The sequence below is a fragment of the Gopherus evgoodei genome, chromosome 17, assembly GCF_007399415.2.
Source record: "Gopherus evgoodei ecotype Sinaloan lineage chromosome 17, rGopEvg1_v1.p, whole genome shotgun sequence".
NCBI lineage: Eukaryota > Metazoa > Chordata > Testudines > Testudinidae > Gopherus > Gopherus evgoodei.
The window spans coordinates 10,686,965-10,700,007 of NC_044338.1; the positions used below are offsets into that span (position 1 = coordinate 10,686,965).

The window sequence follows — 13,043 nt, forward strand, 5'->3', positions numbered from 1 at the left end:
TGCTGTGAAATCATCACAGCATGTATCACGGCTGGATAACAGCTGTTTTATCAAATCTTTCTCCTAAGCAATCAGCTGATTAGTTCTGTGGGTTATGGGAATAGCTTATGCTGTGCATGGTGGGGTGGGGAAGAGGGGAGGAGGGAAGAGGAAGAGACCTACTTTATTAAGAGGTTCGCACAGAATCCCATGAGAAAGGTGAGACTGAACCCGAGGAAGAAAAATCTCCCCTTTGGCCCTACAGCATCTGTGTCCACTGCACATAGACATAGTTACCTGCTAAGTTACATGTCTCTTTGGCCTGTCCTCTGACAAGGGGTATGTGAACCACTGATCCATTACCGTGGAAAGTCAGATCTGCTTAAGTGTGTGTGTGTGTGTGTGTGTGTGCTGCCTTGCATGTCTGTTGTTAGATTTAACTATCGATGTTGGCAAACTTGGTTTACATGGCCCTGCCTCGATACAGGCCACTGGACTTGATGACTTCTTGAGATCCCTTCCAGCCAGACATTTCTATCATTCTGTGGTCCTGTAAAATGCTTTGAGATCCTCAGATTGTAGGCACTACAGAGTGCAAACGATCATGACTATTACTATGTGGATATGAAGATTTCATGGGTTACCATCACTAACGGTAGCCACCTACTCCAGTTACTTAATTTTTATGAGGATAATTAATTTTTTTTATTGTCACACTTGTAAAAGAAAAGATCTAACATTAATATCTGATGTAAATTAATTGCTCTTTATAAAACCCTCAGGGAATCACTTTTCTCCTCTTTGGCCCTGTTGAACCTGGAGATGGGTCAGAACCAGAACCCTGGATCGAAAGCTGGGGGGATGTTTGAAATCCATCTCCAGATATGAATTGTGAAAGTTGACCTCATTTGTATTCCAAACAGGCAAGTGATTTATCTTTTGTTTGTTTTTCAGTCTGCAGAGTTCTTTGAAATGCTGGAAAAAATGCAGGTGAGTAGCATGACAGATGTGGTACAGCACCCCATTCATGCATTATTTCTCCTTGGGAAAACTGTACAGAATGACAAACAGATACTGTGTGGATAGCAAGTTCCCAAAGCAGTATGTGATTTTAACATGGCAGGGTGATCTTACAATACACAAATATATTCCACATCACTGTGTCATTCAAAATAATATTGTCCCAGTCTAAACTGGTCAGAGAGGATGCTTTGGTACTAAATCTGAGTATAAAAAAATCAGATAAAAATGTATAACTTCCCAGAAGGGTCTTGGTGAACAACAGTAGATCTTAATCCCTTAGACCCATATCATTGTTGAAAAATTCTTTGAAAGCACCTCCCCAGCTCTGAGTCTTTCTAGGGTTTCAGCAAACACCGACACATGCAACCTGAAATGTACGCCAATTGTTTTCAGGTGCGTAAGATTTAGAATAATGTGTTTGTCGCCTCACAGTTTGAGCAGTCAGACAACACAAGGCATATATTGTGCTGGGACACTGTTAGGCAACAGGGCCCTGATTCAGTAAAACCGAGGTCCTTTAAAACAGGTACGTGGCTTCAAGCATATGGGTAGTCCCCCTGATGTCAAATTTAAAGTGCCTGGATGAATCGGGGCCATAGCACTTTGCAGTGTGTTTTGCAGTGTTTCCCTGAAAATGCTGTGTCTTGGTATTTAGGTCTTGGTATTTAAGTAGCATGTAACAGCAGCAATCTACGGTTGGCTGTGTAATGCAAAGTAAACAAAAAGTGGCTTGATCCGTTTTACTGCACATGGCATGACATTTTCCTAATTTACCTCATTGGTTGTGGCTACACTACAAACTAAGGGCATGATTCCCTGGCTTGTGTACACACACTCCTGCTAGCTCTCACCGAGTTAGGGAGAACGTAAATAGCAGTGAAGCCATGGTGGCACGAGTATTGGCGGCAGCAGCAGCACAGCTGAGCTGTGTACATACCACTGGTGTCAGGTGACTTTGTACTCAGCATGGCTTACCCATGCCTCCGCTGTCACTACTTGTGCTACCGTGGCTACACCACTATTTATACTCACGCTAGCTTGAGGATATGTACAGGAGCAGGGGAACCACGCCCTTCACTCGTAGTGTGGATCCATGGCCTTAGAAGGTATGTGTGTTTAAATGTGGTGAATTGAAAAGTAACAAAATAATCGTGTTTGGTCAAAAGAAACTTTTTTTTTTTTTTTTTGACCCAAAATGAAAAGTTTCAGTGCGATTTCAAGCACTTCTAACACTTTTGGATTGTTTCAATTTTTCAGTTCAAAATGACTTTTTGTTTCAAAATTTCCTTTCCTTTTATTTAAAAAAAAACAAACCATTTTGTTTACAAAATGTTGGAGCAAAATGTTTTGATTTTTTTCCCCCCACAATTTATTTTAGATGTTCTTTGCCCAAAACGGTGTGGCAAAACTGACATGAATTCATAAAACATTCTGGTGTAGCTGAATCTAAATTTTTTGGCAAAAACTTTCACTCCGCTCTAGTTGTTACAAGTTGTTAGCCAGCGCGTGGAAACTAACATGGTAAAATCCCTGTGTGGACAAGGCAATTTATAGTTTTCACAGATGTTAGCAGGTCAAGGAAAAAACCATGGTAGGGGGCCTAGGATAACCTTGTTGGTCAGTGAGGACTGGTCTACACTAGAATTAGGTTGATTTAGCAACATTACCTAGTGGTGTGTAAAATCCACACTCCTGGGCGACGTAGTTAAACTGACCTAAATCCCAGTGTAGATAGCATTAGGTCAACGGAAGAATTCTTGTCGACTTAGCTACTGCCTCTCAGGGAGGTGGATTACCTGTGCTGATGGGATGGATTACGTACACCGACAGGATGGAAAACTGCTGTAGCACTCCAAGCGTAGACAGCCCTCAGAGTGGTCATTTAAGAGAGATTCCACTGCAATGCAATATCATTGTTTTTTTTTTCCATGCCATAGCAAACATCTTAATTATTGAACTTATGATGATGATTATTCATTTAAAACAGGCACCAAAACCTGAAGACCAGAGAACCGGAAGCCAGAAAAATAAGGTTGGTTTTGGGATGGATTTTGCTCATTGTGCAGAACTCTCAAAATAATTTTCTGTTTCTAGAACTAGGGAGTTCAGGGAATGTTGGTAAAGACACTGAGGCCTTGTCTACACTACCAAGTTTGCTCATCAAGAACTGCCTTTTGGTGACAAAACAGCAAGAGCGTACACACCACAATGGGACTCTTGTCGCAAAAAACACCCAGTTTTGGCGACGACAAACTTCCACCCCTACGAGAGACTTTTGTCCCCCCCCCTTTATTGTTGACAAAGAGCCAGTGTAGACACTGCTGATGGTTTTATCCACAGAGCTGGCTTCCGCCAGTATCCCACGATGCCTGCCTTGATTGCTCTGCTCAGTGTTTTTGATCTCAGCTGCTCTGCAGGCATTCGCTTCTCCCCTTTCAAAGCTCCGGGAAGTATCTGTGTGCTGCTCCCTTTGGGGAACAAACAAAGAGCCAATCTTTGGAATGCTCCTGTTCTGCCTGGCACTAGGGACACAGCGGCTGGCAGACCTCCGCTGCTGCAGGGGAGGAGAAGAGTCTGTTGTGCTGTTTTGCCATTCCTCAGCGTGGAGAGCTCACAGAGCCACTCATGATGCTGCTCGCTGAGGGGGCTGTGGGAGAAGTCGGAGAGAATCCCAAGATGCCCAGCAATCTCTTCCTTCCCACAACACTGCACTGTGGGATACAATGTGGACATGATCTGTTGACAGAGGGAGCAAGTGTGGACACCCTTTGGCGATTTTTGGTTTGTCGATGTTTGGGTGTCAACATAAGTTTTGTCAACAAAACTTGGTAGTGTAGACAAGCCCTGTCTGAAAAAACTAAAGGATTTCAATGTTATCTAAAGACATGGGATTAACTGGATTGCAAAGATTAAATAGATGTGCACATAGGTCCCTAATCCAGCCTTAGGTCTCAGACCTGTTTGGCTTTCTGCAGTCAGCTGTTTAAAATGGTTTGTCTTTTAATTGCGTTGTTGAGAAGCTTATGTTGGTGACTGAACAGGAAAATGGTTCCGTTATGTCCTTATGCACTGGGGCATCTTGAAACAGAGAATCACAGGAGGAATGGAAAAGTCACCTACCCTGTCTTTGTAGTAATGCAGGACTGGTTTTAAAACTAGTTCAGTCCTTGTGGTAAACTGCTGTAAGGGAGGAAGTACCTTCGTATTGGATATGGGGAACTGAACCACAGAGACACAAAGTGACTTGCCTCATGTCACACAGGAGGTCTGTGGCAGAGCAGGAAATTGAGCTGGGGTCTCCTGAGTCCTAACCATTGGACCATCCCTCCTCCCACCTGGGTTTACACTAGCAATTTTCCCTCCAAGGTGAATTCTTCAATGGCCATTTACAGACAGATCATATCAGCTGGCCCTTTCTGTTTGACCAGGGGTAAGAACGCTCCGTGGCTTAGTTTCCCCATCTGTCAATTTCCTATCACACAAGAGTGTTGTGAGGATAAATTTGTGTTTACAAAGCGCACAGCACGGGGAACGTTAAAACATACTTTTACTCTTTGTACAAAAGGGCGGGTTAAAAATGTTTGTATTAAATGGAAATGGGTAAGGATGTAATAAATGCCTAATGGAGAACAAGCAATCATTTCGGTGGTGTTTTGATCTTTTGTAGGAAGATTACATCCCATACCCCAGCATTGATGAGGTAGGTGCATTAAAGCATGTTTGGATGGCTGCCTTTTTCAAAACGTTAATGAAAGTTATTTGTAGGGATTCTTTTCTGCCTTATGGATGAGCTGTGAAACCAAGATCCTGGCCACGCTGCTTATTAAAATGCCATTTGTTCTCTAGAATAATGGTGGTTGTCTCTAGGGCTGAGCTCTGTGGTTTTGTAATTGGTTTTGTACATGAGTCTAGAGGTTACAACACATTTTCATAAACGAGGAGAATAAATAACAAGCACAGTGTCCTGTCCTGGCTCAGTTGCATTGTGGGGAATTGTATTTCATATACCTAAATTCCTCCAGCAGTTCCAGGTCGATGTGATATTTGTCAGATCATGGAGATATCACCAGACCTGAGTAAGGGGCAACATGTACCTGGGATGCCTTAGGAACAAACTAGGGACTGAATTCTTCCTCTGGAGAGGTCTGTCGAGTGTCTTATTTCCCCGTTTCCTGGGGGTTGCGGGAGTCCTGCAGATTACTGGTGCAGATTGCTCCCTCTTCCACACTGGCTCAGCTGTGCTAGCCAACATATTGTGGGGGGTGGGGGAGAAGCAAAGGGGAGCCCACACCCTGCCCATCATCACAAGATGGGGAGCAGCTGTGATGTGCGTTTATTTGCACCAGGGAACAAGAGGGCCTTACACCCCTTTGCTCCCCTGCATAAACACACAAGGCAGCTCACACCTAAGCCTTGTCTGTCTTGAACTGTTGCACTCCGTTGCTGCATGCTGCTAAACTGCTGCTACATCGCAACCCAGAGGTGGTTGCAATTCAGTGGTGTAGGAAATGATTCTATATGCTGATATTCAGTCTGTAACACACTTTTGGATCCTTTGGGATGAAAGACACACTCTATACACGTAAGTCACTGTTCCTGCGCTGTTCATCACTGAATTTTTTACCTAATTCGTTCCACACTAGATGGGGACTGCATTTCAGAAAATAGTTTGCCTGATCTGCTAGCAAAGTGCTTTGGGATCAGCCTGGGTGAAAGGAATTATATAAACATAAGTCGTTATGAAGGGATTCATTTAGGGCCTGATCCTGCACCAGCACTGGAGACAGTGTAACTGACTTTAAAGGCGTGATCCTGCTCCGGTTGGAGAACCACTATTGGTGATGAGTGTTTTATGCTTTCCTCCACCCCCACAATATCTGAAACAAAGGTAATGCTGTTAACTTGGTGCTTTTACGCTAGAACATTTCACTTGCAATCTGGTTACTCTCCCAGACCCTATGGTGGTACTGCTATTGATCAGCGGCAGTGAGAGAAGTACAATATCAGGCTTGTTGATTATTGATTCCTGCAAGACTAGGAAGTATTGCTCATGCTGATTTGACAAGCATGTGGCTGGCTATTTGATTTTTACCTGCCTAGTGGCTAGCACACCTTGGACCACCCTCCTTTTCCATCTTTTAAGCAATGAGATGGTGTGATAAGCATTAAGGGCCCATGACAGCTAAGAATGAGTCCACCTTCTACTGCAGAGGTAGATGCACCCTTGGTCTGTTGTTACTCAGGAACACTCACAGTCAAGTCAATGAGAGTTCTTCCTGAGTTAAGAGTGAGCAAGCGGTGAATGAAGACCCCAGGATTTGGCCCTACCTGTGTTGGTTAGTTGCTAATGAACTTATCTGCAAGTGGTTGGAACACAAATGATTGTTTCCCAGCTTTTGCGGTCAGCATGAAAATAACAATATTGAGAGAGAATGAGATGAATCTCGTGATGTTTGGTGTGTTTCTTAAAGCCTCAAATCGTGGAGACACTTGATTTAAATGAAAGCTGCGATTCTAAAGGAAAAGAAGAGTATGTTGTTTTCTAGCCCTTTTCGTTGCACAGAAAATCTTGAAAATGTGACTCCAGTACCTTTTAAAGGCTCAGAAGGCCAGTAAAAAGCACCCCAAATGTATTATTTAAAAATAAAATCATTGGCTTAAAAATAATCTCGTCAATTTGGGAGCCTGACTCATGATTTTGGGGTTAGCATTACTGAGCTCTTGACTCCTCTGTTTCTCCTTAATGGTGATGGGAGACTCTAAAGGCTTGATCCAAAGCCTATTGAAGCCAATGGGAAACTCTGCCACTGATTTCAGTGTGCTTTACCCCAGCTAATCCAGTCCCAATTGCACCGTACTATATCCTCACGGCACCGTATCGGAATTCTTTACAGATTTTAGAGAAAGGAAGCTCTTATCCCTTGATCATTCTGCCCCAGTTTGGAGGGTACTGGATTGAAGATCCGGAAAATCTCAGCACGCCTACCTCATCGGATAGCAGCATCTCTGAAGAGGAAGAAGAAAACCTTAGCCCTAGCACGTATGGGTATAAATTAGAGTGCAAAGCTGAAGCCAAGGCATACAGAAAACACTTTCTAGGGAAGGTCAGTGGTCAATATGCATCTACATTTCTCAGGCTGTTGTAAGCTCTCTCTTTAGTGTGGCACTGTGTCCCCCTCTAATGGTGGCTAGGCAAAGTAGAGATTGACGAGCCTGCTACAGCATTAGCTAAGAGAGGAATGCCTTTTAGCTCACGCAATAGACTAGAGCAGGGGTCGGCAACCTTTCAGAAGTGGTGTGCCAAGTCTTCATTTAGTCACTCTAACTTAAGGTTTTGCCTGCCAGTAATACATTTTAACGTTTTTCGAAGGTCTCTTTCTATAAGTCTATAATATATAACGAAACTGTTGTATGTAAAGTAAATAAGGTTTTTAAAAATGTTTAAGAAGCTTCATTTGAAATTAAATTAAAATGCAGAGCACCCCTGGACTGGTGACCAGGACCCAGGCAGTGTGAGTGCCACTGAAAATCAGCTTGTGTGCTGCCTTGGGCACGTGTGCCATAGGTTGCCTACCCTTGGACTAGAGGCTCACACATTAAGATCCAGAGATCCTAGATGTGATCCTTGATGCTGCCCAGAGGCATCAGTGTTATGTGTATAACCAACACATTTTCTTCAAGAAGGATAATTAGTTGGCCAGTCAAAAAACGTTGATTTATTTTCATCAACATTTTAAATTACAGTGCACCTCCCTGCACAATTTTTGGGGGAAAACCTCATTTCACTTTTCAGCCATCTCTAGTAACTAGTGTTTATCTAGATGTAGCCATTTGGGTGAGGACCTGAAAGGGCACTTCCCCTGACAACACGTCTGCAGAGCTCTGGCAGTTTTACTGGCTGGACTCCTTCCCCCTGCACCTTTGTTTAGTGCTCATTTGCCATTGGGCTGATTTCCCTGTTAAGAGCTGAGAGGGCACTCATTGCTGTATGAGATATGGAAATGAAGATAGCCCCTCTTCTGAAAAGTTTATCCAGCAGAGTCAGGCAGAGAGAAGACAGGATGGACTGTGGGAAACCCAGAGGAGTGGGTTAACTTGGAATTGTGTGTCCCCTCCTCCCCCCAAACAAAGGACCGCGGTTGTGAGTTTTGAATTCCATAACATCATTTCAAGAAAGGTGCTATTCGCGCAAGTACTGGGAAGGGTCTCAGTCACCCAGCCTGGATCAGTGCTCTAAAGCATGAGACACCTGTCACTAAACTCGGAAACCGTTTTCCATCGGAAAAAGCCGTTTCGACTCCACCAAAACGTTTTGCTCAATTATATGGATTTCAACGGAATTTGGTTTGAAAAAAGAATTGGGAAAACCTGTTTTGAAAATATCAAAATGTCTTGTTTCAGTTTTTCCAAACAAAGTTTTTTTTTGATTTTTGGTTTTGAAATGCCTTTTTGTTTGAAATGCCTATATGTTAAAAAATGGTAAAATCTGAACAAATCATTTCAAATGAAATTGTTTGAGTCACTCCACGTGACAATTTATTTTCAGAATTTCATTTTGTAAACAAAATTCAAAATCTTGGCTTTTTGTCCCAATTTGAGATTATTAATTTTTTTCAAAATCTCAAATTTTTTCATGGGAGAGAACCCCTTTCCCAACCAAACCTACATGTGGCTTCCCTTAAGTTATTACAGATCGCTTCCCCAGTTTAATCTAGTAACTTCCTTCTTGTGGACAATGTGAAAACAGTGAGATTTGAGGAGTAGTTTTGGATAGGGATAATGAAGAGTTGGAAATCCAGTATACTATCCAGTACTCTGGATACTATTTAGGCATTAGCGACCCTTATTACCAGCTCCTAATATTCATACAGTTGCTTTTTACAGTATTGTCATCAAGCATCTCTTCATTATATTGAGTTAAAAAAATTAGTGATGGGTTTAAGCCATAGGCATTTGGACTGAGATCTAAGCTTCCCCAAATTATGTCGGGCTGGATCTGACCCATGTATTCAGATATTCACAAGCTCAAACATGAGAGAAATCATTATTCTTTGGTTCACCTCTCACCTTTCCATTAATTGGCTAAGAGTCTGAGTTCTCAGGCATGCTGAAGGTAGGACAAGAAGTAATTGACTTAATCTGCAACCAGGGAGATTTAGATTAGATGTTAGGAGCCTTCTAACTATAAGGATAATTAAGTACTGGAATAGGCTTCAAGGGAGGTTGTGGAATCCCCATCACTGGAGGTTTTGAAGAACAGAATAGACAAACACCTGTCTGGGATGACCTAGGTATACTGGTCCTGCCTCAGCTCGGGGATGGATTAGATGACCTCTTGAGGTCCCTTCCAACCCTGTATTTCTATAATTCTATGCTGTTGTCTCGTCTCATCCTGAGGGAAAAATCCTTGTTTACCTTTGCCAGTCAAAATATTGTAGTCCGCTTTGTCCCTGTGAACAAACGAAAGGCAGAGTAATAAAGTCTACAGGCTGAAAAATAAATAAGCCCCCTCAGGTTCCCAAAGGATGGAGACATGGAGCATTTGTGAGTGAGGAGTTAGAGAATTTCTTAAGACAATAATGAATCATCCTCAATTTTCTCTTGACATGGGGGCCAGTGTCTAAGAAGCATTCTAGGTAGTGGGGATGTAGGTTGTTGCCAGTAGATAAGGCTGCCTTATCACACCATATTAACGCATCTCTTCTATTTTTAGGATCATTTAAATTTTTATTGTACAGCCAGCAGCCTAGGGAATCTGATCCTTTCTATTAAGTGTGAAGAGGCAGATGGTACTGAATATTTACGGATTATACTCAGGTATGAAACTCCCTCCCTTTTCCCCCCAAAGTTGAACAAAAAAATCACTATTTAAATATCCTTTATCTGTTTTTTCACACTAATGGATATAGATGAACTTGCTACTCATAGATTTAACACGTGACAGATGGGTATATGAAAGGGATTGGAGTATTATTTTACTTTCTCTGGGTTTGGAATACCATATCTTGAGATTGCTCTGGGAATGAACATTAGACTTTGATCTATAGCCAAGCCCAGTGAAACTGAACATAATCTCCGTGAAGATATTGGATAATATCAATCATATTTAGCACCATCTGTTCTGTAAACTGATGAGACCCAGTGTCTGAATTGTCTTCTTCGTCCCTTACCAAAATATGAATATTTTAACACAACAGAGCTGCAGAGGCAATAAAAGAAATTAAGGCAATTGTTACTAGCCATACCGTGGAAATGTAGCAGGGTATCATTTCCAAATATCTGGAAGAGATTCCTGCTGTGGTTTCACTGAACATTACCAGTCACAATTAGTATGCATGGAAGCTCTGGAGGCATATCTATTATCATAACTTATTTCATGCTCTCTATTCTTCTCTTTTCCTTTCTCAGGTCGAAACTGAAAACATTACATGAAAGAATCCCCCTGGCAGGACTTAGCAAGTTTCCTAGTATCCCACAGATTGCAAAGGTAAACTGTCTACATGGCCTGGAGAGAACTGGTTTACGAGACATGGATGCTCTAGGTACACCATGGAAAGCTTTGCAAATCCAAATACTGTGCTGCTATAACATTTGTCTTGGGTGCAGGAGGTGGAGTTCTCAGACAGTCAACATAGAGAATGGTATCCAGATTTTAGGGGTCTGTTCCTGCTTCTGTTGCTTATTTGCTGTGTGACTTCGGGCAAGTCACTTACCTGCTTTTTGTCTCAATGCCCACATCTGTAAAATGGGGATAATATAATGTGTACCTCTCAGGAGCGGTGAGTCATAGTAATGTTAAGGATTGTAAAGATCTTCGAAGCCTTTGGTGGAATAGTGGTATTGGAGTGGATGGTGGTGTTGGTTATTCTTACTACTATATGTTACATGTGAGCACAGCCATGATCTGCTGCTGCCAGAGAGGAGAGAAGGAATTTGACAGAGAGAGAGAGATGTAAATGGTCTGCAAAGCCATAAAGAAAATGAAGGTTTCTGCTATTATTTTGTATGTTAGTCTGACAGAATAAGGGGCAGCAGATAGACATATTCTCGCTCTCTCAATCCTAAACAGAATGCTGGTCTAGTTTGCCTGCACTATGGTATCCTTATCCTCTGCAGGGAGCCAAGTGTTGTGATAATGCAGCTTTATTTTGATTCCTACTTCAGCAAGGGAAAAACTTTGCTAAGCAGTTTATTTGGCAAATTTTGCCCTTTATTCTGTTCACACATTATCTGAGAACAGACTGATTTTTACCAAATTGTTCGTATGCTTTGTGTGAACAAATTTCAGGCTTGCAAACTGCTTGCTACCAGCAATCAATCTTTGTGAGTTTAATATTTGAGCTCTGTGATTGGTTGCCTTTCTCATATGGTATTTTTTCTGTTTCCTGATTGGATGACTTAATCTATACAAACAACTGCAAATAACAAATTTTGCTTTGCCACTGACCCATAATCATTTCCATGAACAAATGTCTGCCTGTATGCACCTTTGTGAAATGAGAAGAGAGCTGTAAAGGTGGTTTGGAGCAAAAGGCTATCTATGTGCCACTTAAATGTCAATGAATCATTATTCACTTAGGTCTGTTTCGTGCAAACCCTTTAATGTGAGAAGTCAACTCCTATGAATGGTCTTCACTTGTAAAATTCTGTGACGACCATGCCATCACTGATTGGATGAGGATTAGAGAGGGAGCTGCGAAGACAATGCATGCAATTTAGAGCCGAATTTGGCTCATTATATTAAGTTAGCAGCCTTGGCTTTGAATATATCTTCCCTCAGTGGCAATTCCACATATATAAGGAGAGTGGAATGCTGGGGGTGAGGTCTGCCTATACGCTGCAGGAATCGAGTTCTCGCAGGGCATTGTATTTATACCGCCCCAACTGAGAGGTAAAAAGAAGCCAGGTGCTTTTATAAACACTATCTTCCTGTCTCATGCTGCTTTTGTTTTTCTTTGTGATAGGCTTTCTGTGATGATGCCTCCGGACTGAAATTTAACCCAGTCCTGTACCCCAAGGTAAGGATAAAGACCATAAAATACTCTGGCTCAGGGATGCTATATCTGAAGGGGCTGGTTTTCAAAACGGCTTGTGTCGTTGCCCGCCTAATTTGTTCATTCATTTACATGTGCAAAATAAGTATGTGCTGCCACAATTGGCTAATTAGCTGCATAGCTAATAGCAGTAAAGCGAGGAGGTAACATTTTTTGGGTGGGACCCATGAGACGCGCAGGCAAGCATATTTTTATCAACTACTGATGGAGTAAGGGGTGAGTTTGACTCAGGAATTCTAGTAAGTCACTAAACTTTGTTTCCTCACCTCACTCACTGGACCTGGGGTAAGGTCACAAAAGTTTAATACCCCTGTCATGTGAGTGGTCCATAGTCACTGACACCAATGGGTACTTTTCTAGAGGGCACAGAAATGAACGCTGTCATTTAGTAGCTGTGTCTCTTTTTAAGGAAGTTTCTGCCTGAACCATGTACAGATGCTGTTCCTAATATACTATTTTTTTAATTATATGAGTCAGGATGTGAATTTGGAACTCCTCAAAATAGGTAGAATGCAGTAGCAAGTCGAGCCCGGGCACCATATGCCAATTGATTAATTTAACTTAAAATAATATTAACCCTTCTTCAAGATGAAGGGCATGGCAGCCTCTTTAGGGGTTACATTCCTATCTCTGTGCTGGATGTAGAACAGAAAGGAGGCTCGTAGCTACTTGCATGCAAACCAAAAAGATGTTTAATGGCAAACAGCTGTTAACTATCTTGGGGGAAAAACACATTTTCTAATTTCTATGCTCCTGTTGAGTCAGTGTGTCAAAGTCTCATTTGTAGAGAGTATGTAATTTTTGGTATGACTCTGGCACTAATGTCTGTACACACTGTACTGTGCACAAAAAGAAGCTTACAGAGTTTGTCATTGTGAATTGCAATGATTATTGCCATGTTTATATCTGGCTAGTAGATCTGTGACTAAATGAAACTGACATGGTTTGGGGTTTCAGTAGAAGCTCCAGATTCAGATCACATGCCTT

The 13,043-nt window shown here is 42.0% G+C and overlaps 1 protein-coding gene across 6 annotated transcripts in view; it reads left to right on the top strand.

Annotated features, from left to right (window-relative positions):
- RAP1GAP2 (RAP1 GTPase activating protein 2) overlaps nt 1-13,043 on the top strand; it is a 241,162-nt gene that overhangs the window by 185,300 nt on the left and 42,819 nt on the right. For all 6 annotated transcript variants that reach the window (XM_030536311.1, XM_030536309.1, XM_030536310.1 and 3 more), the window contains 7 exons: nt 934-969; nt 2,990-3,034; nt 4,670-4,702; nt 6,897-7,106; nt 9,716-9,819; nt 10,411-10,489; nt 11,967-12,020. In XM_030536311.1, coding sequence (XP_030392171.1) covers nt 934-969; nt 2,990-3,034; nt 4,670-4,702; nt 6,897-7,106; nt 9,716-9,819; nt 10,411-10,489; nt 11,967-12,020 — 561 coding nt within the window. The remainder of the gene's footprint in view (nt 1-933; nt 970-2,989; nt 3,035-4,669; nt 4,703-6,896; nt 7,107-9,715; nt 9,820-10,410; nt 10,490-11,966; nt 12,021-13,043) is intronic.